The 24,519-nt window shown below is 41.1% G+C and overlaps 2 protein-coding genes and 4 pseudogenes across 2 annotated transcripts in view; all 6 read left to right on the top strand.

Moving 5' to 3' along the window:
• Positions 1 to 1,548: 1,548 nt before the first annotated feature.
• On the top strand, positions 1,549 to 11,958 carry utp25 (UTP25 small subunit processor component). Its single transcript, XM_087833100.1, has 12 exons — positions 1,549 to 1,687; positions 2,713 to 2,752; positions 4,021 to 4,213; positions 4,296 to 4,523; positions 4,676 to 4,764; positions 5,497 to 5,907; positions 6,022 to 6,238; positions 6,320 to 6,522; positions 8,294 to 8,476; positions 8,648 to 8,757; positions 8,883 to 9,128; positions 11,526 to 11,958. Exons 1-12 carry the CDS (start codon positions 1,587 to 1,589, stop codon positions 11,779 to 11,781), a joined length of 2,277 nt encoding a protein of 758 aa, XP_087689226.1. The 5' UTR covers positions 1,549 to 1,586; the 3' UTR covers positions 11,782 to 11,958.
• A 1,240-nt stretch (positions 11,959 to 13,198) lies between these two features.
• zmp:0000001267 (b(0,+)-type amino acid transporter 1) overlaps positions 13,199 to 24,519 on the top strand; it is a 62,566-nt gene continuing 51,245 nt past the window's right edge. The window contains exon 1 of the mRNA XM_087833281.1: positions 13,199 to 13,900. Within this exon, the coding sequence (XP_087689407.1) occupies positions 13,199 to 13,900 (702 nt within the window). The remainder of the gene's footprint in view (positions 13,901 to 24,519) is intronic.
• On the top strand, positions 17,266 to 18,378 carry LOC148097169 (b(0,+)-type amino acid transporter 1 pseudogene; annotated as a pseudogene).
• On the top strand, positions 17,946 to 19,128 carry LOC148097168 (b(0,+)-type amino acid transporter 1 pseudogene; annotated as a pseudogene).
• LOC148097167 (b(0,+)-type amino acid transporter 1 pseudogene) lies at positions 20,760 to 21,881 on the top strand (annotated as a pseudogene).
• Positions 21,865 to 22,617, top strand: LOC148097166 (b(0,+)-type amino acid transporter 1 pseudogene; annotated as a pseudogene).

The following is a 24,519-nucleotide window of genomic DNA, read 5'->3' as shown; positions in this document are numbered from 1 at the left end:
GCCATGGTAACCGCTAAAACAGGTAAACAGTAAACTGATATTACCATGTTCAATAATTAATCAAGGTTAGTTTTCAAACAGCTACAGAAGTGTGTGATCCTTTATGGTCGACTGGGCCAGCAACAAGGATGAATTACTCAGGAAACACCAGACAACCTCCGGTGACCTTTTCTGTGGCCCCCGTTTTGTTTGTCTGAACCCGAGGTTATCACGAGAGCGCAGACTCGAAAACCAAAGTATTGTTCTTTTCTGTGTTGGCCACTTTATTATATGCATCTGTTCAACTGCTCACAAATATCAGCTAATCACATGGCAGCAGCTCAGTGCATTTAGGCATGTAGACATGATCAAGATGAAGAAACAACAAATGGTATGATGGCTGGTGGTTCTCCAGAGAGCCTCTCCACTCACTCTTTCAATTCATCTCATAAATATTTTCTTGGAAAAATCTGGACCACTAGGATCAACCCCTGTCTCTTCTCTCTCCCTACACCTGGAAAAGGACCACTGTATTCTAACTCACGCTTCCACTGCTGATACAAGTCAGCAGTGGGAGTCATGACAAATCATGACATGCTCATAAATACACTGTGTGTCCTTTCAGTCAGTGTGGAAGGTTATTGCTTTGTATTTTGGTTCTTGTTGTGATAGCTTGTTTTGTTGTGTTTCTTTGTTTTCAGTTTCAGTGTTGTTTGCCTTTTAGTTACTTCATGTTTTATTTTGAAGGTTGACTTTTCCTTTGTGTCTTGTCCTAGTTTTATTTCCAACTTTTTGCAACCTCTGCACTTTGCAGCAGGCTATTTTATTTGTCAGAGTAAAACACAGTAGGTTCAGTTAAGTGACACAAAGTAAGGAATAGAGCCAGAGGCAAAACTTTAAGCCTTACCACCATCAAGTTAGCTAGTGGCTACTTAACTGATCTCCTTGACCTGTATAACCCAAAAAGAGCACGAAGATCCTCGAGCCAACTGCTCATAATACAACCAAGGTCTCGTTTAAAAGCCAGAGGTGACCGTGCCTTTGCTATTGCCGCATCTAGACTCTGCAATAATCTCCTAGTTGATATCCGTACATCGGAATCTATTTAATTGTTTCAATTGTAAAAACCTACCTGTTCAACTTAGCTTTTGAAGCAAATTAGTTTGACTTTCACTTGGCCTGCACTACACCATGTAATTGTACATTTTAATTGAAATTGTACTATTTGTTTTTTGTTTCTGCCCGCAATGCGTTATTATTGTGAAGCACTTTGATCTACACTAATCTTTTAAAATGTGCTATAGAAATAAACTTTGATTTGATTTGAAGTCTGGTGAGTTTTTTTATGTTATGTTATAAGATGGGAAGCTATCCACAGAGACCAGGATTATTTTATTATTATTATTATTATTATTATTATTATTATTATTATTATTATTATTATTGGCCAAATAAAATATGCGGATTATAAAGTCCCTTCTAAATGTCGATCCGCCAGCCTGTAATTCCACCCCGCTCCTGTAGATGGCAGGAAGCGCCCGCTGCTGGCGCACAGCAAGAAGAGGAAGAAGCAGACGTCACACGTGTTCCTGCACCAGAGTGTCAACATGGGCAAAAGAAAACAGAATAAGCCGTTTCTTACTACTTTATCCAAAAAACAGAAGAAGCACTTGAAGGAGTTTGGAGAGGAGCATCCTTTTCACGACGTGTAAGCAGAACGACAGCAACTTCCGGTCTGGTTTAAAGGAAGAAGCTGCTTTATATTAGCAAGGCTGCTAATTTCTAGTTTTTCATTCCAATTTTTTAAATTTAACTGTAGTTTTTCCCGTATTATCTCGGTGTAAAGTACAAACAGAAATGTAGCAAACGTCTTAAGTTTATGTTCTCTAAGGAGGGCAATGTGCTGATGTTTACCTGATGACATGGATTTTTAATATTAGAAACTATCAGTGAGTTAAGCCCCTAGTAAAGCCGAAACAGTAGAAGAAGAATGGCGCATTTTAAGGGGACACTTTAACACTTTAACTTCAGTCAGAACCGTTTCTTCTGCCCTGGGGAAAATGACGCAGGTACGCCGGAGAGGCAACAACAGCACAACGTCGCTCCTAATACCTCCTGGCTGATCGTTTTATATGTTTGCATTTGGTGGTACTTTTTTCTACTGGTAGCTCAGGAGATGGGCTGTTACACAAGGAGAGCTGGACAGAGCCACAGAAAGGCATCGGCACCGGTACAGCACTGCTATCTGCTCCTCTGTGTGATTAGAAACTGGTGGAGCACCGCTAAAGCTCTAAATGATGACCTCGTTTATTTTCTGCCTAAACTGTTAGAATAAGACTCCATGCGGACGGCAGGAGGAGCTCACATCTCGTGGGAGCTGTCAGACTCTGCTGTTTTTACATGTAATTCAGAAAGCCATCCAGTAGGTTGAATTCTATCTTTTGGTGGGGCAGCTCTCTCACCACTGGTGCCATCTCTGATCTACATATGCAGTGGTGCAGGCCAAAAGAACAATGCGTTAACATATATATATAGATAGATAGATAGATAGATAATAAACTGCAACTTACTGGTTACAATAAGTGGCAGATTATTAATCATTGTTGTAAAACTAGTACAAAGCTTTACTTTGTCCTAATAATTTCAATATTTTTACAAATATGTTGTCTGAGCAGCTTCATTTAATTTTCTCTCTTTTCTCTCTCTCTCTCTCTCTCTCTCTCTTTTTCACAGAGTTAATGAAAGACCTGAAAAAACTCAAGTAATGGAACTGGTGAGTAGAAAGTCCTAAACAGTTTAGTGCTGTAAAAAGTTGTGGCTTGTCAAAGTCTACTTTTCCTCCCCAACTTCCTGTATATGATTCTATAAATACAGTTTGGAAAAAATTTTCTGTTTCCTTTTGTGCCTTTCTTTTTCCTTTTTTACATTGTATCACACTGTAATGCTTTATTTAAAGTATGTAATAATAGGTGGTATTTATTGTTTTGGCTCCTCTAATACATGAAATTTAAAAATGTCTTATTTTATCAGTTTGGGCTCGTTTTTACCAACGCTGCTGTCAGACTTGTTTTAAAACTTAATGTCTTGTGTGAGTGCGTCCCAATAAAGCCTCGATTATACTTTCCACATTGATGAGGCCTCTCAGGTTTTATCATAACACGGCAAGCCTGAGGGTCCGTGCGGACGACTGCATGCCTGCTTGTTTTTTGTGATCAGCTATGCATGCGCTCCAGGTGGCGGTCTTCAAAGAAGTGTAACAGGAATGACCGCGGAACAAAATCAAAGCTTTTTAGTACTGATGCCCAAAGGGTGGGCTACGGCCCCCCTGGTGGGCTGCCTAAGGAACTGTAGGTGGGCCAGAGTAATAACAGAAATTCAGTTTGAAATTACTTACTAGTATGTTCAGTTACAGACTTGTATAAATGTATTTATTTATATAAAAAGGGAAATAAAACTGGGAGTATGAGGTGGTAGTTTGTGACATTACTGTGACCTAAATTTACTGCATTTGCATTAAAGTTTGTGTTCCAGTGGCAGGTGGGTCACTTGCGTTAGTGTTCGCATATGACTGTATAACCTAAAGCCTGTGTGGTTTATGGGTTCTGAGTACATGTTTTAATGAAATACAATATTTCTGTTGCATTTTTAACAAGTGTAAGTGGGCTGCCCACTCAAGACTTGGGGAGGGGCTGCTTTAGCCTAAGGTTTACATTGTTAATTTGTCATTCCAAGCATCTCAGGTCATCTGAAGTAATGACCAAGTAATGTCGTGTATTAAATTACCTTCTTCAGACAGTAAAGTGAGTAAATAAATAGTTACTTTTAAAATAATTAATCTGTAATATACCTTTTTTAATATCTATGACACCCCATCCTTGCATAAACCATCACATTTGATCCAGTTTTGAGGTTAGATTTAGGTTCAGTATTCACTATTATACACAACGCGATGATGCCACATTCAGTGAGCAGCAATAATCGTGAACAGCATCAACACAGTGATAATAAATGGATTCATGAGCTACCTTTTTTAATTTTTAGCCGTCAAGTCCAGAACAATCTGAGTCAGAGCCCGATGAGCTGGAACCAGAAGAAGAGGAGGAGGAACCAGAGCAGAAAACAGCCTATCAGAAACTTCTTTCAACTCTCAGCCAACCAAGAGGTGAAGCTCAGAGCGAAGAGGAGGACAGCACAGATGATGATGAAGAAGAAGAGGAGGAGCTTCTTGGTGAAGGTGAGCTGTTTGTTTCCAGAGCTCTTTATTTCAACAACCACTTTGGATTTCACTGAATGTGTTTGTGTTTTTTCCACCTCAGATGAGATTGACGCTGAGGAGGGAAGTGAGGGTGGTGATGAAGATGAAAAGGGAGAAGGAGAACCTGCAGATGGAGAGGAAGCTTTGATGGAAGCAGGAGATGGGGAGGATGACAGGAAGGAGCCGGGAGATGAGTTTGTAGACAAAGAGCATGAGTCCCAGTTCTGTCTGGAGACCAACTTCACGGGAAAAGGAGAACAGGAGGAAACACGGGACGAAGATAATAAAGGTACTTAAAGGGTTGGAGGGGGAAAAAGATCTCCTGAATTCTTTAGCAGATTTATTTAGTATCTTAAAAAAACAGATTTTTTCTTGTACATTTGTTTTATCAGCTCTAGATACGAGTATGGTGTGTCTTATAGTTTTGTTCTTTGTTTACAGACATGTTTGTCCAGCATTTGGACACAGAGCTTGATGAAGAGGACGTGCAGAAGATAACATCGGGCTGCAAATCAAAGACTCAGATTACGGTACACCAGTCTCATTAAATACATCTTCATTAAAGGAGACTTCTAATGCTCGTCGACAGCTGCATTTTTTTAGTTGTAGAGTAGCTTTATGTTGCTGATCCTTGGTGCAGCCCCTCAGTTTTAATCCTCTGTCTGACAAAAACTGTGTTAGCCCCTTCTCCTTTAAGGCCCCCCCCCCCCCCCCCCCCCCCCCCATTTTCTTCAGATTGGTTCCACCTCTAAAACATAGGGTTTGATTAGCAAGGAGTGGTGGACTTTATGTGCTTTTAGTCCCAAGCAATGTGCCTGAGGTGATTTTGTTAAGTGTATTTGTGCTCAGTGACATCATACGGCGCCATAAGTAAAACATGAAGCCTAAAACTGAGGTTCTGGCTCACAGGAGCAACTTGCACATGTTCTGGGCATGTTTAATATTGGCATCCATTATTGTGAACGTGTATATATATCACATAAAAGAAGTAAAAGCATAATAGGTCAAAAAATCTGAATCAGAAATGCTTTATTAATCCCAGAGGAAGTTGTGTGGTCTCAGTTGCTCCATGACAATAAGAACATTAACAAACAAATTAAAATACAAATAATACATTAAAGAATAGCTCTAAAACAAATAACTCTAATATATGAATATCCAAAAATATTCCCAAGAATTGGAATATAAAAGTTGAAATTGAAGTGCCGTTCTTATCATATTACAAAACGTAAAGTTTCAGTCTTTGCCTTTCTCTTTCTTAGTGGCCAAAGCTGGGAACTCTGCTTTGCACCAATTCCCTGGAGAAGTTCGGCCCTATCGGCCCCCAGACAGACACAAACCTCCCAGTTTTCCATAAACTTGTGGAGACACGCTGGAGGGATCTGAACCAGACGTTCAATCATAAAGGGCAGGCCGAAGAGATCAGCCCTCTCCAGCTGGAGTTGCTGGCCCTAATGGGCTCCTATAAAGATCTGTACTACCCGGAGACATGCCCTGTCAAGCAGGGACCACATGTGCGCAGTGCATATTGCCTCCATGTGCTTAACCATGTACTGAAGGCTAATTCTCAAGTCCTGGCTCATAACTCGCAGTTGAAAGAGCAGAAGAGTCGGACTAAAGCCGGAGCCGAGCCACAGGATGAACTCCGAGACCAAGGACTCACCAGGCCAAAAGTAATCCACAGAAATGTTCATTTATTCTTCTTCTAGTTCTTGTTCTGTTTAATTACATATCAGTATTGCTGGGTATCTGCTAACCTGCTGTCATCGCCCCGATGAATCTGTCAGGTCCTGATCCTCGTTCCATTTCGGGGAAGCGCCCTGCAGGTCGTCCATACGCTCATCAGCCTGCTGGAGACTAAAGGCAAGAAAGTGATGGTGAGCAACAAGAAGAAGTTCAAGGAAGAATTTGGAGAGGACGAGGATGAGAAGCCGCCCAATTTGCAGAGACCAGACGACTATAACGCTATCTTTACAGGCAACGTGGACGATCACTTCAGGATAGGTACGCTCTGAAAAAAGAACCCTAGCTTCTTTAAAAACCCGAGTTTGTCTCTTTGACCTTCTCCTGCTCTCTCCTCTCCAGGTGTCTCCATTTTGAAGGGCAGCATGCGCCTCTACGCCCCCTTCTATTCATCCGACATCATCATCACGTCTCCTCTGGGCCTTCGCACTGTGCTGGGAGCAGAAGGAGAACGCAAGAGAGACTTTGATTTCTTGTCCTCTATCGAGCTGCTAGTGGTGGATCAGGCAGACGTCTTCCTCATGCAGAACTGGGAGCATGTGCTGGTAAGAACGTAGCGCCCTCTGCTGTCTAGGAAGCAATTTTGGGCATAAGCAACAAACATGTTTGCATTTTAAATGTAAGGAAAGAGATGAAAGCTTCATTTAAGACTCATTCTGACCAGATTTACTTCACTCATGCTTTCACTGCTACCTGCTGTACTCATTTATCACAATCAAAGTCCAAAGTGCATTTGAGTACCACTGACAGTGATAATTAGGGCTTTTATAACCCACTATTACTGCTGCAATTTAAATCCCATCCAGAGTGATGAAATGTACTTTTTAATCTTAGTTAAAATTATCTTGCTTTATCCTGTTTCTTATCCGCGCAGTGTAATAATTAAACTTCAGTGTGATAATGGAGGAAGTTCATTATGTTTTTTTTTTTACAGATTTGATGGAAACAAAAAGCTCACAGACCTAATTGAGTGATTATAAAGAAAACAAAAGCCATTACGAGAATGCCAACCTGTAGAATAATTAATGAGCTGAGTTAAGCTTTCTTTTAAGCCTTTATGTAGGGATAGGCGTCAACGTTATTTAGCATTTACTAAGACCTTTTCACCCGTTCTTAAGCATAACTTCCCCTACACCCTCACTTTAAATCAGTATGTATAACTGTTATAAAGTTATGACATGTTAGCTTTATACAATTATACATTTTAGTGCTTTTAATGTGTTCTTCCTTCACTTCTGTTCATTAGTGGCTGGCACATAGTAGCATAGTAATTCCGGAAATGGTTGAAAAAAGTTTTGCTTTTAATTTAATGACTAGTCGAGCATTTAAACATGGTGACTGTCCTTAGTATTTAACATTTTAACAAGTTGGTACCATTAAAACTATGTTGGATCAGCTATTAGCAGATGCTGCTTACAAAGTACTCTGGATGTAATAACAATAATAATCATTCATTTATGTAGCACATTTAAAAATCCACATTACATCGTTTTTAATAGGAGAAACAACAACGATGAAATCAGGGAAATCCTTCCTCTAAATGTATGTTTTCAGATCCGATTTAAATGAATAGCAGAAAAATTCTGAGCTTTTATCTTCCATAATTCCTAGAGGTGGGAATCACCATACATCCCACGATACGATATTATCACAATACTTAACGCACGATACGATATTATTGCAATTTTTAAAAATATTTTGCGATATTCAGATTCTGTACATAAAGGTAAACTTTATCAATATTCATTTTCTCTAATATCAAAGTCTCACACTCAGTCTTTCTCTCATTTCAGTTTTATTGTTGACAAACTGAACGGATTGTATTACAGTCTAGTCCAACTTAACTGAACGCAACCATCTGGTACAATTATAGCTATTCTGAACTATGCAGTTTATGAAAACTATGCAGCCCATTTAGCAACTGAAGAATTTGAAAGTAAATTAAAACAAAATATAATTTTACATTAAATAAAAAAGTTTTAAACTTAATTAAAATAAAACATGTCTTAAATTAAAATAAGTAAACTGTCATGTTTATTGATGCCAAAAAAAAAAGTTAAACACATTTGGACAGTGAAGGAATGTCAGGATTCTTGCTCAGAAAAAGGATCAACATGCTCTGAAGTCAGAGCATGTTCCAGTCCACAAAAACCTTTTTTGTAACAAAATATCAATTTCTGCTCTCCCTGTATCGATACATTATTAGCAAACAAAATATCACGATACTACACAGTATCGATTTTTTCCCCCACCCCTAATAATTCCTCATAATGTTATTATTTCCTTCCATTTGTTTTTCCCCTTTATGGTCACCAGCATGTGATAAAGCACATGAACCTGCAGCCGCTGGACTCCCACGGTGTCGACTTTTCCAGAGTGAGGATGTGGAATCTGAACAACTGGGCCCGACACTACAGGCAGACGCTGGTTTTCAGCTCCATTCAGGAACCACAGATCAACAACATCCTCACCAAGCACTGCGCCAACTACCGCGGACAGGTAGGCCACATTTCACACTTTACTATTGCTGAGAGAGAGAGGTGGTGGATGTAAACCCTTTATCGTGTAACATTTTCAGAACAAGGCTCGGAAATATCTGCAGGCTCATATTGATTTGGTTTTAACTAAGGTGTTAATTCTTTTGTTTTCTTTGTGTGTTTTTTGGCTCAGATTGTCATAAAGAACATACCAAAAACTGGTTCCATCTGCCAGGTCTTGGTCCAGCTGCCTCATGTCTTCCAGATGTTTTCCTCCGCCAGCTTCATCGACCACGATGCTCGGTAAAGTCCAGCGTGTACCTTCACCCTAAACTGTCTCCTGACATTAGAGCTTTTTTTTCTCTCACAGCATTCTACGATATAGGTCCTGGCAGCTGATTGGTTGTTTTCTCTGATTTTGTGTATAGGTTTCAGTTCTTTATAGACAAAGTGCTTCCGCAGTACAAGGATTCGGTTATGTCACACACTCTGATCTACATCCCGTCTTACTTCGACTACGTTCGGCTGCGTAACTACATGAAGAAAGAGGAGATGAACTTTGCCAGCGTCTGCGAGTACTCCAGCAAATCCGAGGTGTCCCGAGCACGCCACTTTTTCCAAAAGGGGGAGAAACAGTTCATGCTATTTACAGAGCGCTTTCACTTCTACAAGAGGTCAGTTCTTTGTAATGCCCTGTCATGTGGGCCTTTTCCATAGTAAATCAAACAAATCTGAAGAAAAAAACCCCCCACCTGACCACCTCTGAGTCATCTGATTTATTTTGTACAATAACTTTGGTATAAATAAATATGGTGGGAATTTCCTAAGTTACAGGCCCTCAGGGTGCAAAGGGTGGTCAAAATTTAGCTTTGTTTAATCTGCATGTTTTTCGGGGCCTTAAAAAGACATTTAAGATCTGGTTTGGATTTTTTGTTTGTTTGTTTGTTTGTTTGTTTGTTTTTTTCAAACAGCAACCAAATAAATTTTATACCCACTCAAAGTGTCACAATCTAAAGCCAAAAAAACATCCCTGTTGTGGGAGTTTCAATAACAAGACTACCAGCTTTTACCTGGTCTCTTATTACCTGTTCAGTTTGTAACACTTTTCTTTTGGCTTTACTAAACTTTAGAGATTCAACTGTAAGAGAACTTATAACCGTCGCTTCTGTCAGCTGTGAAGGCTTTAAAGGCACTAATCTTTAGAGTTAACATCACCAGATAACTGATATATTTGTAATCCATTTTATTGCACTCACCTGATAGCTGCATATGACAAGTTGCCAAGTGAGAAACTGTGGTACTGTATGATGAAGTCACAAGTGGCAGAGAATTATGTGAGCCTGGTACAGGGCATGAATGTGGGGGTGGGACTGCATCAGGGATCATCGCTGAGCCCCCTGTTGTTTGCATTGGCGATGAACAGGTTGACAGACGGGGTCAAGCATGAGTCTCTGCAGATTGTGATGTTTGCAGATGACAGGACAGAATGTGTGTGTGAATAAGGCAAGCGCTGGACCCAAATGAAAATGATTTAAATTAAAGGTTGCAGCTACTCCAACAGTTATTACTAAGCAAATTAAGTTACATTAAATCCTTGAATGCACTTTGATCAATTAATACAGCTCACGATCTCAATTTAGGAAGCTTATATAAATCTATGCTCTCAAGGTAACACCTTGATAAGATTTTATTACACCAGCGTGATAGTGTAATCGTTCGCCGTGATAGTTCAGCTGGGGGTTAAACAGGCTGTTGAAAAGTCAAATTGCATCAGCAATGCATGTACTTATAATGTTTCTTGTTATAGAAACTGGTTTAGTATATCCTCTGCTGTAGGAGATAATAAAGGACAGTTTATATCAAGTCTATCCTCTCGCTTAAAGAAAATAATCACTCGGCTTTAGCCGGTTTCTTGTCCCATTAATTTGCTCCCCTTGATCCGTTTTAAAGAGCTCTGGAAGACTATTGGACCAATCGTTCAGACCAACGTTAATAAGCTGTGGTACTCCTGCCGATGAAAACACAAATCCTAATGCTTTGGTTTTCTCTAATTTTACACTTAAAAACTGCCATATATACCTAAAGTTTTAGAGAAAACTGTACTTTTAAAACGGCAGTTCTTTTTAGTCTTTCTAGTCTGTTCTGAAAATCATCCATGTTTTTGTGAATTCTAAATAATCTTTTACTACAGTAACTAACTTGCACAACTTCACTATTATTGTGCTTTTAAATCTTACTGATGCTTCTGACGCGGTGAACCACACAAGTCTCGTGTCCCGTGTAGAACACTAAGGCATCAAGGGTGGTTTAAACACAAAGAACCTTCTCGGCTCGTCTTGGTGACCGACCTTCTTCCTCAGCCACTCTTGCATGTGGAGTCCCATGGGTTTAATTCTTGGGCCAATTCTCTTCTCTCTTTATTTTTTCCCTATGGGACTAATTGCAGATGACACCGTAATTTATGTGCCAATAAAAAGAAACTATGTCAGCTCCCTTAAAGCACTGCTGGTGGCTCTAAGCTTTTGTTTTTTTTAAATGAATGTCTTAGTCATGCTTTTATAAAGCACCTGGACTACTTTACTGCACTTTCCGTTGCCTTTAGCAACACTTCAATTGCTCGTCTGTAGTTAGTCAGGTTTTTGTTTTTTAAACCTTTGAAAGATCAGCACCAACTTGGGTATCCAAACTGCTGACTATTAATTTTAATAGAATTTTATTACTAAAGCTTACTAGTCTAACCCAGGTTGCTTCCCTCAGTTTGTAGGTAAAACTGTTTCACTGCTTTTTTTCATCACTGGACCAGGCCTTTATCTTCTCAAGGGCATTCAAATGTGTGTTGAAGTTTATCCAACCAGTCTACATGTGTTTTGTGGACTTTAAGGGAACCGCCTATTATTGCAGGGAATTTGGTCCTTGTATTACCATAGCTTGGTTTGCATCAGCAATACAGCTTGCAGATTGGATGACAGTTAGCTCCTCCAAGTATAAAGCCAGGGTTTTTAGCTGGAAAAAACATGAGAAGATGATGGGCCATGTTGTCCTTGGTCTGATCTCTGAAATGCTTCTTTTAGGTACACAATCAAAGGGATCCAGAACCTGATATTTTACGGATTGCCCTCCTTCCCACACTTCTATAGCGAGGTGTGTAACATGCTGGCAACAGCAAGTCAGGGGGAGGAGGCCAGCTGGACCTGCACGGCACTCTACTCGCGCTACGATGCTCACAAACTGGCCGCCATCACCGGAGCACAGCGAGCAGGACAGATGCTGAACTCCAACAAGGCTGTTCACCTCTTTGTCACGGGAGGGGAAGACAAAAATGTATGATGACACTGGATGAATATGAAAAGGAGCACTGGAGTAAATTGAGCATAGGTGTTTACCATGCTTAATAATCAGGAAAGTTTCCAAATGCACCAGAAAACATGTTTATTGGCTTTGTTGTTGCAGGAGACCATAAAACATTCCTTTCATTTGTAAAGAGATTATTAAGTTGTCACTGATAAGAAGAGTTGGATGTTTATTATTAAAAACTTTCCTTATCTTTTACTTGATTAAAGTTCATGCGTAGCAAAATGTGACCTAACACGGCCATGAAGTGCCAAAATAATTGCATAATAGTTTTCATGAGGTGATAATGCAGTAATCTTATGAGAATTTCAAGCCAAAAAACCTGCGAGAGTAGCTTTGCATGATTTATAGTTCAGATTAATTCTCATAAAACTCAAACAAGGACAGTGTAGATTAAAACCTTAATGTCACCATGACGTCATGGATATAAATGTGGAGAGACTAAGACTCACAAACTCAACATGTAAATGTTGATGTTGAGGGTTCAAAGGTAGGAGAAGACCCCACATTTCAGACAGGTCATTGAAGGTGAACTCTATTTTTACAGGTTGTTTATTTAATTCCATTTTGCTCCTGTTTTATGACTACTAAACAAGCAAAGGTGGGGAGATAATAAACGTCTAATAAACCCCAGCAAAGCAAGGCTAGTGGAGGGGTAACAATCTATTACATCAGGTTTGGGGCATGAGGGAAACAAAGAGAGCTGGAGGAGTATATAGAGGCCACTATTAATTGAAACAATACATTAAAGAGACAACACAAAAGATAATGCATGCAGAAATGTGTAAAAAATACTATTGAACCATAGATTATGAGCCATTTTTTCTCCTCTTTTTATTAAATGCAGCTGATCAAAGCGCTGATAAGTCCTAGGCTTAAGCTGTCCTGCGGGTAAGGAGACTATTTTAGGGCTTTAAATTGGTCTTTTTGTAAAACAGTCTAACTTCCATTAGAATAACAAATGCACAAAATGACGTCTTGTCTTACCCTAAAAATTGATCTAGAGTGTGTTTGTGAAACCAGCCCTTGTCTAGAGGAGACTGAAAGCGGAAGGCTCTACCTCCTATTTTGCAGTCTCATCGTGATATGCTCTACTGGGATAATATGTTATTAGCGGGTAACATAACATCTCAAGGCCAATGGAGGAGTACAAGAGAGTCTTTGCGGTCTGATTTACATATTTCTGACTCAGGGCTGCTTAGGTGCTGTGCATCCCTGTCGTCCCTGAAGCAGCCAATCAGTAAAGCCCAGCAAACATGTGAGAATACCAAGCAAAACAGGTGGTTGTATGAGCCGCCCACATAATCATTAACTCCTTGCGTTGGTCACGCTATTATAGTGTTTTCTCCGCTGTTAAAGGTATCAGATTGTCGGCAGCTGTTTAACTGCAGTGATGACGGAAGAAAAGCCGCAGAAGCTCAAACTAAAGCGGGAGCTGGGGATGCTGGGAGCCGTGTCCCTCATCGTGGGGACGGCGGTCGGATCTGGGATCTTCATGACCCCACAGACGGTGATCAGCTCCATCGGGAGCCCCGGTGCCAGCCTGGTTATATGGGCGTCTTGCGGTCTGCTGGCGATTCTGGCGTCTTTCTGCTACGCCGAGCTCGGCACAGTTATAAAAGAATCAGGGGGCGAGTACATCTACATTGTGAGGACTTCAGGTCCAGCGCTTGCCTTCATGTTTATCTTTAGCTCTGTGCTCCTTGTGAGACCTGCAGGCATTGCTGGCATAGGACTGAGTTTTGCTACCTATGTTGTGACTCCTTTCTACGGAGACTGCCCCCCTCCGGTGCTGGTGGTGAAGTGCGTGGCCGCAGCGGCAATTATCACGCTCGCCATCGTGAACTGCATGAAAGTTCGCTTTGCAATGTCAATCCAAATTTTCTTTACTGTAGTCAAAGTCTTGGCTCTGGCAGGGATTATCATAGGAGGTGTGGTGATGCTTATCAAAGGCCACACTGACAATTTTGAAAACTCCTTTGAGAACACAAATGTTGGCGTCAATTCAATAGGAACTGCTTTCTACCAGGGGCTGTGGTCATACGACGGCTGGAACAATCTGAACTCAGTGACTGAAGAGTTAAAACGTCCCGAGGTAAGTGGGAGGGTCTTCAGAGGCTGACCCATGCCCTGACTGTAAAACACAATCACCCCGAATAAATAAGTAATGGGTTCTCTGCAGGGAGAAAATAATTTATTTTTATTTCTGAGAAATTTACAAATGTTTAACGTGAACTTTGAGCTGTAACCGGCTGAGACCTTTGTGTTGAGGACACAGAAGTACAGTAGCGACAGAGGTAATAAATAAACAAACGGTTTAATTTCAGATCTAACAGAAAGATTATCTGTTACTAGTGTGCATTATAACATCACATAAAGGAAAAACTTTTTTTCTGTTGATATTCTTCCTATTTCTAATCTTCCGGCAGCATAATAAGACCCTAAACTTAAATTAATAGTTTCTTATCATAAAACTTGTTCTGTTGAAACCCATTTTAATAAACAACATAATTTGAGCATAACTACTTTTTATTTCCCTTCAGCCATAACATGCAGATGAGGTATTCATCACGCAGGCGACGTAGACGCCCAAGTTTGTAAATGCAATACGACGTCGGAGTAGGCGTTGATTTAATTATTTGGTCAAATTAATCTGTTTAGTAATAAAGACCAAGTGAAAAAGAATATGATCACTTTTATATATTTTTTTCTCTTATTAAGGAACATTGTACATGTATCACATTGTTATGTATTTAAACGGTTATAACCTGTTACTCAGTTCTGACACATTTTAAATCTTGGTACCTTTAAGAGTCAGCTTGTGTCAGGGTGGGTGTAGAAAAGAGGACTGTATGCAGGACTCCTTTGGGAGAAGACAGTGGATTTATTTACAGTGCGGTAAAGGTGCAACAGTTCAATAATATATATATATATATATATATTTAAAGTGATGGGTGCCCAGGTGTGGTCTCCTCCTTTTCCTCCTAGCAGTGCTCGTGGCCGTGAAGTGAAAACACGTAGCGACTCCTTCCAAACAGTTATCCCATGTGGCGGTCCAGCTCCCGTGATCTCTCTCTCCCTTTCCCTCCTGGTGGCAAACACACAAACACACACGGAGTAACTAAACAATCCTTAGATCAACGTAACTACCACAAAAACCATCCGCGCTGCTCTACCGTGCTTCACACAACGATCCAGCGCAGACCGAAGCTCGATCGCCCTGTTAAGAAGGCAGCCCGGGTGATGGCGGATAATTGGCTACAGCTGGTCGGCTCCGATCGACAACAGGTGCGGCCAGTCTCTGAGCGGGAACACTCTCGGGAATGCTCGTCACCGCTCGGAGGTAAACAATCCCGTTCCGAGAGAGAGAGGGAGAGGGGAAGAGAGCGACATGCACACAATAACACATGGGCAGGCAGCCAGGCGAGGGCTGTCGGACCATGACAGCTTGTAAATTTTCAGCCAATAAATTGTTATGTTGACCTTGAGGATAATTTAATGAGTTAATGTCTTACAAAGATGGATGTAGCCCAGATGTTGGATGATAGATTCATTTATTTGGTAACATGAGCCCATTAAATGATTATTGTGTTTTTCTCCTGAAGTCCAGATTCACTCTGTGCTCCTGTGTTCAGGCTTAGATCCGTTTGCATTTATCTATTTAGTTTATTCGGCTCTATTATATTTTTAATGTATTTATTTAAATGGGACAGTGCATCTTTATGTAAATATGTCAGAGTTAGCCAAACAGCAAACAGCAAGTCAAGCAAAAGCAATAGAAAAGACATTTAACACAACATCAGACAGTGAACAAGAAGCTTGCTCAGACAACAACAATATTAGAGGCTGTTCTTTTCTTTCTAAACATTCAGCAGGGGATCAAATACATTATTCCTCCCCTATAAAAAAAAAAAACCTCTTTTCCCTTTCAGAATATAACAGAATAATAGTTACTCATTTTCCTAATGTATTGGTCCACACTAGTTTATCCCAGAGTAGACAAATATTTATAGGAATTGGTTTCCTGATAAGATGTAGCTCAGGATTAAAATCCCCAAATAAATATTTTTGAGTGCAACGGCAACTTTAAATCTGGTGTTTTGTGTGTTAGTTGGGGCATCTCGCAGCAAGAAATTGAGTGCCTTTAAACGGTTCATAATGCAAAAATCTTATCTCAACCCACAGTTTGCACTGGAGAGTTTGTGGTTTTGCAGGATTTACAGCGCTATAACCTGGTAGTTAGGGTTGTGCTAAGTCATGCAGAACTGCTCGTGCTGTTCATGTGAGCATATTGCTAAGCAGTTTTGTTTTTCTCGTTTTTATTTTTAGCTTTTTAGTTTCTGGAGTGGCAGTGGTTATTTAAGATTCTCTATTATTCATTCATTGCATAGTTATAACATTTATTTTTGTTAAGCTACAGTGTAGCTTGCCATCACCAGTGTGTGAATGTGTGTGTGTGTGAATGGGTGAATGACTGAATGTAGTGTAAAGCACTTTGGGGTCCTTACTAAGTAAAGCGCTGTACAAATACAGGCCATTTACCATTTTTTCCATTTAATGTTACTGTTTTATTACAAATGTATGGGTATTTCTAGTTTATATACATATATTTTTGTGCCCCCAAAATATTTAGTTAGTTTTTATATTTTTCTAAAGTACATAGTAACTACTAAAATATTTTTGAAACTATAACTAATAACGCGGAGCTAGGTAAAACACGTGAATTAAACACCTATAATTCAGAACTGAACATTGAAGTCATTTCTTCATATACAGATGGTGATACCGACCGCCTGTATTTTATTTATAAGTTGTTTTATTTTGAAAAGCTTATGTTTAAGTAGTTGAGTAATGAGAGAAAAAACACAGAGTAACTGCATTAAATGTGCACTCTGCTTTTTATTGACCAGGTTTTATCAGTTCTGAAAGTACACTGAGGACAGACTGAGCTGTGATGCATAGAATAACTTGACGTCTTTACTTGGCCATGTCCTTTCTATGATAACATTGTTAAGCAGATGTTCATGTCTTCTCTCAGATTAGGTATTTTTCTGCTGCCAGTAAAGCTCTCCAAACTATTCATTTAGGTCCAGACACAAGAAAACATTATATCGAGGACTGAAGACAGTCTTTCTCTGACTTTGAGGACACTAGTAGAATGCATTCGGTTTGCAGGGACTTTTACTGTAGAAAAGCAAGACTGAACTGATTTAAAACATGTATATTTTTAATGCTTTACTTCCCTGTCAGTGTTTTATACAAAACCTAAAATAAATTACTGCTTACGTGAAACCTAAGAGAAAAGAAGAACTTTAAACAGCCATGTATAAGACAGCCATGCCTCGCCTTACGTTCGTAGCTGTATAATTAAGTGTGCTCCGCCTCTTATGTAACAGACAACGCTTTACAGCTTCAGGTGTTCTTGTCCGCTGCTTCTAGGAAGACAAAAACTTTCTGAACATGGGAGATGATACACATGGACTCAATCTGCAGAGGGAAGTGGGGCTCATAGGAGCAGTTTCCTTCATTGGTGGAACCATGATTGGATCTGGGATCTTCATTTCTCCCCAGTACATCCTTTCCACTATTGGGAGCCCAGGGGCCAGCTTCATTATATGGTCCTGCTGTGGACTGATAGCCATGCTGGGGGGTCTGTGCTATGCTGAGCTGGGCACTATCATACCAGAGTCTGGAGCCGAGTACATTTACATACTGCGGACTGTAGGGAAAGTGGTGGCCTTCATGTTCGTCTTCAGCTCCATCATGGTCATGAGGCCGGCTAGTGGCACAGGAATCGCTCTCAGCTTTGCTGAATATGCTGTGGCCCCGTTTTACAGCGGCTGCACTCCTCCACAGCTGGCAGTGAAGTTTGTAGCTGCCGGATCAATCTTGGTGCTGGCTATAATCAACTGTCTGAGCGTCCGCTTGGCCACAGGCATCCAGGTGGTCACCATGGCAGTGAAGGTGGTGGCCCTGGTGGTGATCATCCTGGGAGGCATTGTGATGCTTTTCCAGGGCCGCACTGAGAACTTTGAGGACTCCTTTGAGGGAACCAATGTCGGGGTCAGCTCCATTGGCATTGCTTTCTATCAGGGCTCGTGGTCGTATGATGGCTGGAACACTTTAAATTGTTTAACTGAGGAGGTGAAACATCCAGAAGTAAGATTTTCAATATTTACTATTAGTAGTTTATAGAAAGTCAAAATAAAGATGAAGCATGCCAACACTGTGCGACTCCAGTCATGATTGTGCATTTTTTTTTATCTTCTTGCTGATTTACATGAGTAGGCCAGGACAAACTGTAGTAACCTCAGAACTGATATTGGTTTTGGATATAATAATCCAAACCATAACCAACTGGTGGCTCATTGGTACAGTGGTTAGCACTTTTTCAACACAGTTAGACAACTGAAGAGTTAATATTTAATTGAAGGCAAAACAAGTACATATTACACCACGTGATTTCTTTTGAAAGTTTTATCTACGCAGTTTGTAGCGTCTGAATTCTTTGTGATCTTTTTCAGTCTGCTCTGTAGACGTGTCGTTTTGTGCTCCCTGCTCTCTCTCACCATGGCGGACCAAACCCCAAAAAATGAAGGCCTGCAACTGAAGAGGCAGATTGGATTGATTGGTGGTGTCGCAATAGTTTCTGGAACCATGATTGGTTCCGGTATCTTCATGTCCCCACAGTATGTCCTGGCGTATGTGGGAAGTACTGGGGCCAGCATGTTAATCTGGGTTTTTTCAGGTGTTGTGTCTTTGTTTGCAGCTCTCTCCTACACTGAGCTTGGGACCATTATTCCTGAATCTGGTGGGGAATTTACTTACATCCTGAGGATCTATGGTTCATTCCCAGCCTTCTTTGCGGCAATCACTTTCATCCTGCTTGTGAAACCTTCCAGCATTACAGCAACGGCAATGGGCATTGCACAGTATGCCATGGCTCCCTTTTACCCAGGCTGCCCACTTCCTCAGCTGGCTGTGAAATGCTTTGCAGCCTTTAGTATTCTGGTAGTTGCCATTACCAACATCCTGAATGTCCGATATGCTCTGAGAGTGCAGGTGATCTTCTTAGTGGCCAACGTGTTTTCACTCACTTTCATTGTAATTGGAGGGCTAGTGAAAGTCATACAGAGCAGCACTGTGATCGAGGAAAATTTTAACATTGAGAATGCTTTTCAAGGAACTCAGTTTTCTTTGAACACTCTGGGAAAGGCTTTCCTTCAAGGTCTCTGGTCTTACGGTGGCTGGAGCAACTTGAATAATGTGACTGAGGAGCTGAACAAACCAGAGGTGAGGCTGAAAGGGTCAGAAATGACCTGAAATAGTAGTATTTATTCATGCTAAATTTTTAAATACAGCTTAAAACCTGTCAAGAATGATTTGATGCTTTAGTGCAAAAGATGCCTATATGCTGCTATATTTTCTTCCTTAACTCTGAATTTGTATCTCAGGTAATTTATTGACTTTGTCCTAACACAGGATGTCTATAACACTCTGTAAATCAGTGATCAAAGTGTCTGAGGTGTTGTGTGGGGATAATAAATGTACACGAGAGTACAGTATGTTTGCATTGCTATCATTTCGGTCCTAACTCCAATGAGGTGTGATTCCTCGATCTCAAAGACTGTATATAAGATAAGAGATAAGATAAAACTTTATTAATCCCTCGGGTGGGTTCCTCTGGGAAATTCGGGGTTTTGTTCTTTTTTTTTTTCAAGATAAGATAAATGATAAAAGATATAAAGATGTTTGGTGAATATAATATATGAGGATCAAGTATCAGAATATATTTTGACAACAAGAAGCATTTTGACCAACATTTTTCTGTATCTCCAGCTTTTCCAGAACATATACTTTGTTTTTAGTTGCAGTTCCTTAAAGCATTTTATATAATAATATTACTGTTTAAATAGGAATTTAATATTTTTAAAGAATTTCTCAACTTATGACAAACTTAATTTATCCTTATCTTAAATGATTGAAACTTCAGTGTGATCGTCCCTTTTTGTTCACGCCAGTTCATAATAATGAACCCATTTCCACTGACTGCTTTTTGCAGCTTGGTGTTCTTTTCTATTATATCATACTGGAGTCCAATTTAATTAAAAGAAGAGTATGGGCAGAACTTTGTGCCATCAGAAACTGAACCTGAATTTTAACTTGAATAAATGCTTTTTAAAATTGAATTTGAATCAGTCTAATTTGAAATTCAATGTACAGTTTTGAAAATTATCGTCACTAAATTGAAATTGAATTTTATATTTTGAAAATGAATTCATTTACTTTGAAACTGTATTTTATCCTTTAAAAGTGTAGCTCTCGAATAATTTCAGTTTCACTTCTATCATTCAAATTCAGTTCCAAAATTCATTTTTTGGGACTTACATCCATTCAACTAAATGGTTTAGCAAAGTATTAAAGAAAGTAAATATTCAACTTAGTTTTATGTTATTCTGTTGGACTGCTTAAACTGGTACAAGAGAGAACCAGGTCAAGTCATGTCCTTCCTCTGATAACCTTGTTATGCAGATACTCTGTTCATTTCTTTGGTTGTTGGTCATTTGCCCCTAAAACCTAAAACTTTTTTCACTTGATGCGTAACACTATAAAAGAGTTAATATCAAACTTAACTCTAGTTATGAGTTAAATTTTACTCTATATGGTAGTAGAAATTTTACTCCATGAGAGTTTAGTTTTAACTCCTATAAAGAGTTGAAAAATCATCTCCCGGAAAAGAGTTACTCTGCACTAGAGTTCATTCGATGGTCACTCATGTACACTCGAATGTAGTTAATCTGAACTCCCAGAGAGTTTATTTCAAAGACCAGAATTTGCAGTATACTTTCGTAGCTTTATAATTAAGTGTGCTCCGCATCTTATGTAACAGACAACGCTTTACAGCTTCAGGTGTTCTTGTCCGCTGCTTCTAAGAAGACAAAAACTTTCTGAACATGGGACATGACACACATGGACTCAATCTGCAGAGGGAAGTGGGGCTCATAGGAGCAGTTTCCTTCATTGGTGGAACCATGATTGGATCTGGGATCTTCATTTCTCCCCAGTACGTCCTTTCCACTATTGGGAGCCCAGGGGCCAGCTTCATTATATGGTCCTGCTGTGGACTGATAGCCATGCTGGGGGGTCTGTGCTATGCTGAGCTGGGCACTATCATACCAGAGTCTGGAGCCGAGTACATTTACATACTGCGGACTGCAGGGAAAGTGGTGGCCTTCATGTTCGTCTTCAGCTCCATCATGGTCATGTGGCCGGCTAGTGGCACAGGAATCGCTCTCAGCTTTGCTGAATATGCTGTGGCCCCGTTTTACAGCGGCTGCACTCCTCCACAGCTGGCAGTGAAGTTCGTGGCTGCCGGATCAATCTTGGTGCTGGCTATAATCAACTGTCTGAGCGTTCGCTTGGCCACAGGCATCCAGGTGGTCACCATGGCAGTGAAGGTGGTGGCCCTGGTGGTGATCATCCTGGGAGGCATTGTGATGCTTTTCCAGGGCCGCACTGAGAACTTTGAGGACTCCTTTGACGGAACCAATGTCGGGGTCAGCTCCGTTGGCATTGCTTTCTATCAGGGCTTGTGGTCGTATGATGGCTGGAACACTTTAAATTGTTTAACTGAGGAGGTGAAACATCCAGAAGTAAGAATTTCAATATTTACTATTAGTAGTTTATAGAAAGTCAAAATAAAGATGAAGCAGGCCAACACTGTGCGACTCCACTCATGATTGTGCATTTTTTATCTTCTTACTGATTTACATGAGTAGGCCAGGACAAACTGTAGTAACCTGAGAACTGATATTGGTTTAGGATGTAATAATCCAAACCATAACCAACTGGTGGCTCATTGGTACAGTGGTTAGCACTTTTTCCACAGTTAGACAACTGAAGAGTTAATATTTAATTGAAGGCAAAGCAAGTACATATTGCACCACGTGATTTCTTTTGAAAGCTTTTTCTACGCAGTTTGTAGCGTCTGAATTCTTTGTGATCTTTCTCAGTCTGCTCTGTAGACGTGTCGTTTTGTGCTCCCTGCTCTCTCTCACCATGGCGGACCAAACCCCAAAAAACGAAGGCCTGCAACTGAAGAGGCAGATTGGATTGATTGGTGGTGTCGCAATAGTTTCTGGAACCATGATTGGTTCCGGTATCTTCATGTCCCCACAGTATGTCCTGGCGTATGTGGGAAGTCCTGGGGCCAGCATGTTAATCTGGGTTTTTTCAGGTGTTGTGGCTTTGTTTGCAGCTCTCTCCTACAATGAGCTTGGGACCATTATTCCTGAATCCGGTGGGGAATTTACTTACATCCTGAGGATCTATGGTTCATTCCCAGCCTTCTTTGCGGCAATCACTTTTATCCTGCTTGTGAAACCTTCCAGCATTGCAGCAAAAGCAATGACCATTGCACATTACGTCATGGCTCCCTTTTACCCAGGCTGCCCACCTCCTCAGCTGGCTGTGAAATGCTTTGCAGCTTTTAGTATTCTGGTAGTTGCCATTACCAACATCCTGAATGTCCGATATGCTCTGAGAGTGCAGGTGATCTTCTTAGTGGCCAAAGTGTTTTCACTCACTTTCATTGTAATTGGAGGGCTAGTGAAAGTCATACAGAGCAGCACTGTGATCGAGGAAAATTTTAACATTGAGAATGCTTTTCAAGGAACTCAGTTTTCTTTGAACACTCTGGGAAAGGCTTTCCTTCAAGGTCTCTGGTCTTACGGTGGCTGGAGCCCCTTAAACTATGTGACTGAGGAGCTGAACAAACCAGAGGTGAGGCTAAAAGGGTCAGAAATGACCTGAAATAGTAGCATTTATTCATGCTAAATTTTTAAATACAGCTTAAAACCTGTCAAGAATGATTTGATGCTTTACTGTAAAAGATGCCTATATGCTGCTATATTTTCTTCCTAAACTCTGAATTTGTATTTCAGGTAATTTATTGACTTTGTCCTAACACAGGATGTCTATAACACTCTGTAAATCAGTGCAGTTAGCTTGTTAATGTTTGACGCATGCAGCCCCCCACACACGGCGGTAACGGAGATTTGCCGCGTTAATGCAGTTATGGCATCAACGTCATTTCATTTATTTATTAATTTATTTTTATTTTATTTTATTTTATTTTTTTTATGTCCTGTCTGGTACTGTAGCAATCAGAATTATTGTCTGAAGGCCAAGAAAAATGCCCAACAGATTTACTTTCCCAAGTGGGCCTTTTGCTACACTGGTCCACTTGATTGTCATAGTTTATTTGATCTTTATCAGTTATTTTTATTCTAAGTTATTGCAATCAATAAGACTGGACTCGGGGACGGGAAAGAAAAAGAAGAAGAAAAGTTCAGAAGAAAGTTAACAGAAGGAGAGGGAAAGAAAAAGGAGAAAAGGGAGAGAGAAAAGACAATGAAAATCTGCTTCATCACCTTTTTTTCCCCCTCTTTTCCTGGATCACCTGTTGAGAAAAAAAGAAAACAAGCAGAAGAAGACTAGAGCAATAGAATAAACAACATCATGATGATCTATGGGAATATAACAGTAAATACTAAATGTTAAACATTATTGTGCAGCACGTAAGATCGACAGCGCACAGTGTGCTTTAAGGTAGGAGCCAAAAAGGGTGTAGTTTGTGTGTGAGCACCCGTGTGTGCACCTGTGAGCATGAACGCACTTGTTTTTTAAAGGTTCCTACATGTAATGATCTGTTAGAGGGTGTGGAGAGCCACAGGAGGGCATGGAGCTACCTGCCAGAGAGCAGCAGGTAAGCGCATAGCCCCTCCTGATAGCCCTCAATGTCTACATGTATTTAAAATTGAGAGGTGGGCAATGATGCCAGGGGTGAGGTGTACACCCCGTATAGCGTGCCCACCCTCATGATCCTATATGTATGTGTTATGAGAGTGTGAGTAATGTGAATGTCTAAGTTGTGAGATAAAATTGAGGCACAGGCAGCCAGAAGGGGACAGAGGGGGGGATGCCTCCCCTGCACCCTAGTGACACACCTTTACCCCAAGGCCCTGCATGTGTAGGTGATTGTGGTGGAGCGGGAAGAGGGAGGCAGCTGGAGATGGGGAGGGAAGGAAGGGAGGGGCAAGTGACCCCTCCCTTGGGCCAGCTCCCCCGCTGACCCCAGTAGGCACCCCCATACTCCGCAACCCGCCAGGGAAAGGGGGCCCAAGCCCATCTGGACTGGGGCCCAGTACAGCAGCACCGCCTGGCCCCACAGAGCGCGGGACAGCCCACTCGACCCCACCACAGAGAAAACTGCACCCACCCCGTCATCCACTCATCTTCCAGACTACACGAGACAATAGATGCCCAGGCTGAGATTTTCCTCCACCTCTCCTGTATCTTCCCCTCCTGCAGAGTGAGTTCCTGAAGAGAGGAGAGCTCCTGCAAGATGTAACAACCTCCCCCACCAGTTGAAGAGCCCCCCAGGTGGCTCGATGCACTGGCGGCACCCTGCGCCAGGGCTGGGCCCCCATACACCCACCCGCCCACAACCCCGGCAACACACCAACCAGAACCCAAGCCCCCGAGGCCCAGCCAGAGCCCCAGCCCGGAGACAGAGCACCCCCACAACCCCACGCCCGTCCCAGACCCACCCCGGGGCAGCCAGGCTACCAGGTCAGTAACCCACGTCCGTCAGCACAGACCCTCCCCTAGCCCCGCTGCACGCAGCCACGAGGAAACCGTCACCTAAGAGCC

Source organism: Neolamprologus brichardi, chromosome 19 (assembly GCF_056152115.1).
Source record: "Neolamprologus brichardi isolate AB-2024 chromosome 19, ASM5615211v1, whole genome shotgun sequence".
Classification (NCBI taxonomy): Eukaryota; Metazoa; Chordata; class Actinopteri; order Cichliformes; family Cichlidae; genus Neolamprologus; species Neolamprologus brichardi.
The sequence above is the reverse complement of the archived record's forward strand: the minus strand, read 5'-3'. Positions and strand labels throughout refer to the sequence as shown.

Bases quoted from the DNA above. Each gene is read 5' to 3' on its own strand.
- utp25 (XM_087833100.1), top strand. From the start codon at position 1,587: ATGGGCAAAAGAAAACAGAATAAGCCGTTTCTTACTACTTTATCCAAA. The intron at 8,758-8,882 runs GTAAAGTCCAGC...TTTTGTGTATAG, and splicing joins TTCATCGACCACGATGCTCG to GTTTCAGTTCTTTATAGACA. The intron at 9,129-11,525 runs GTCAGTTCTTTG...TGCTTCTTTTAG, and splicing joins CGCTTTCACTTCTACAAGAG to GTACACAATCAAAGGGATCC.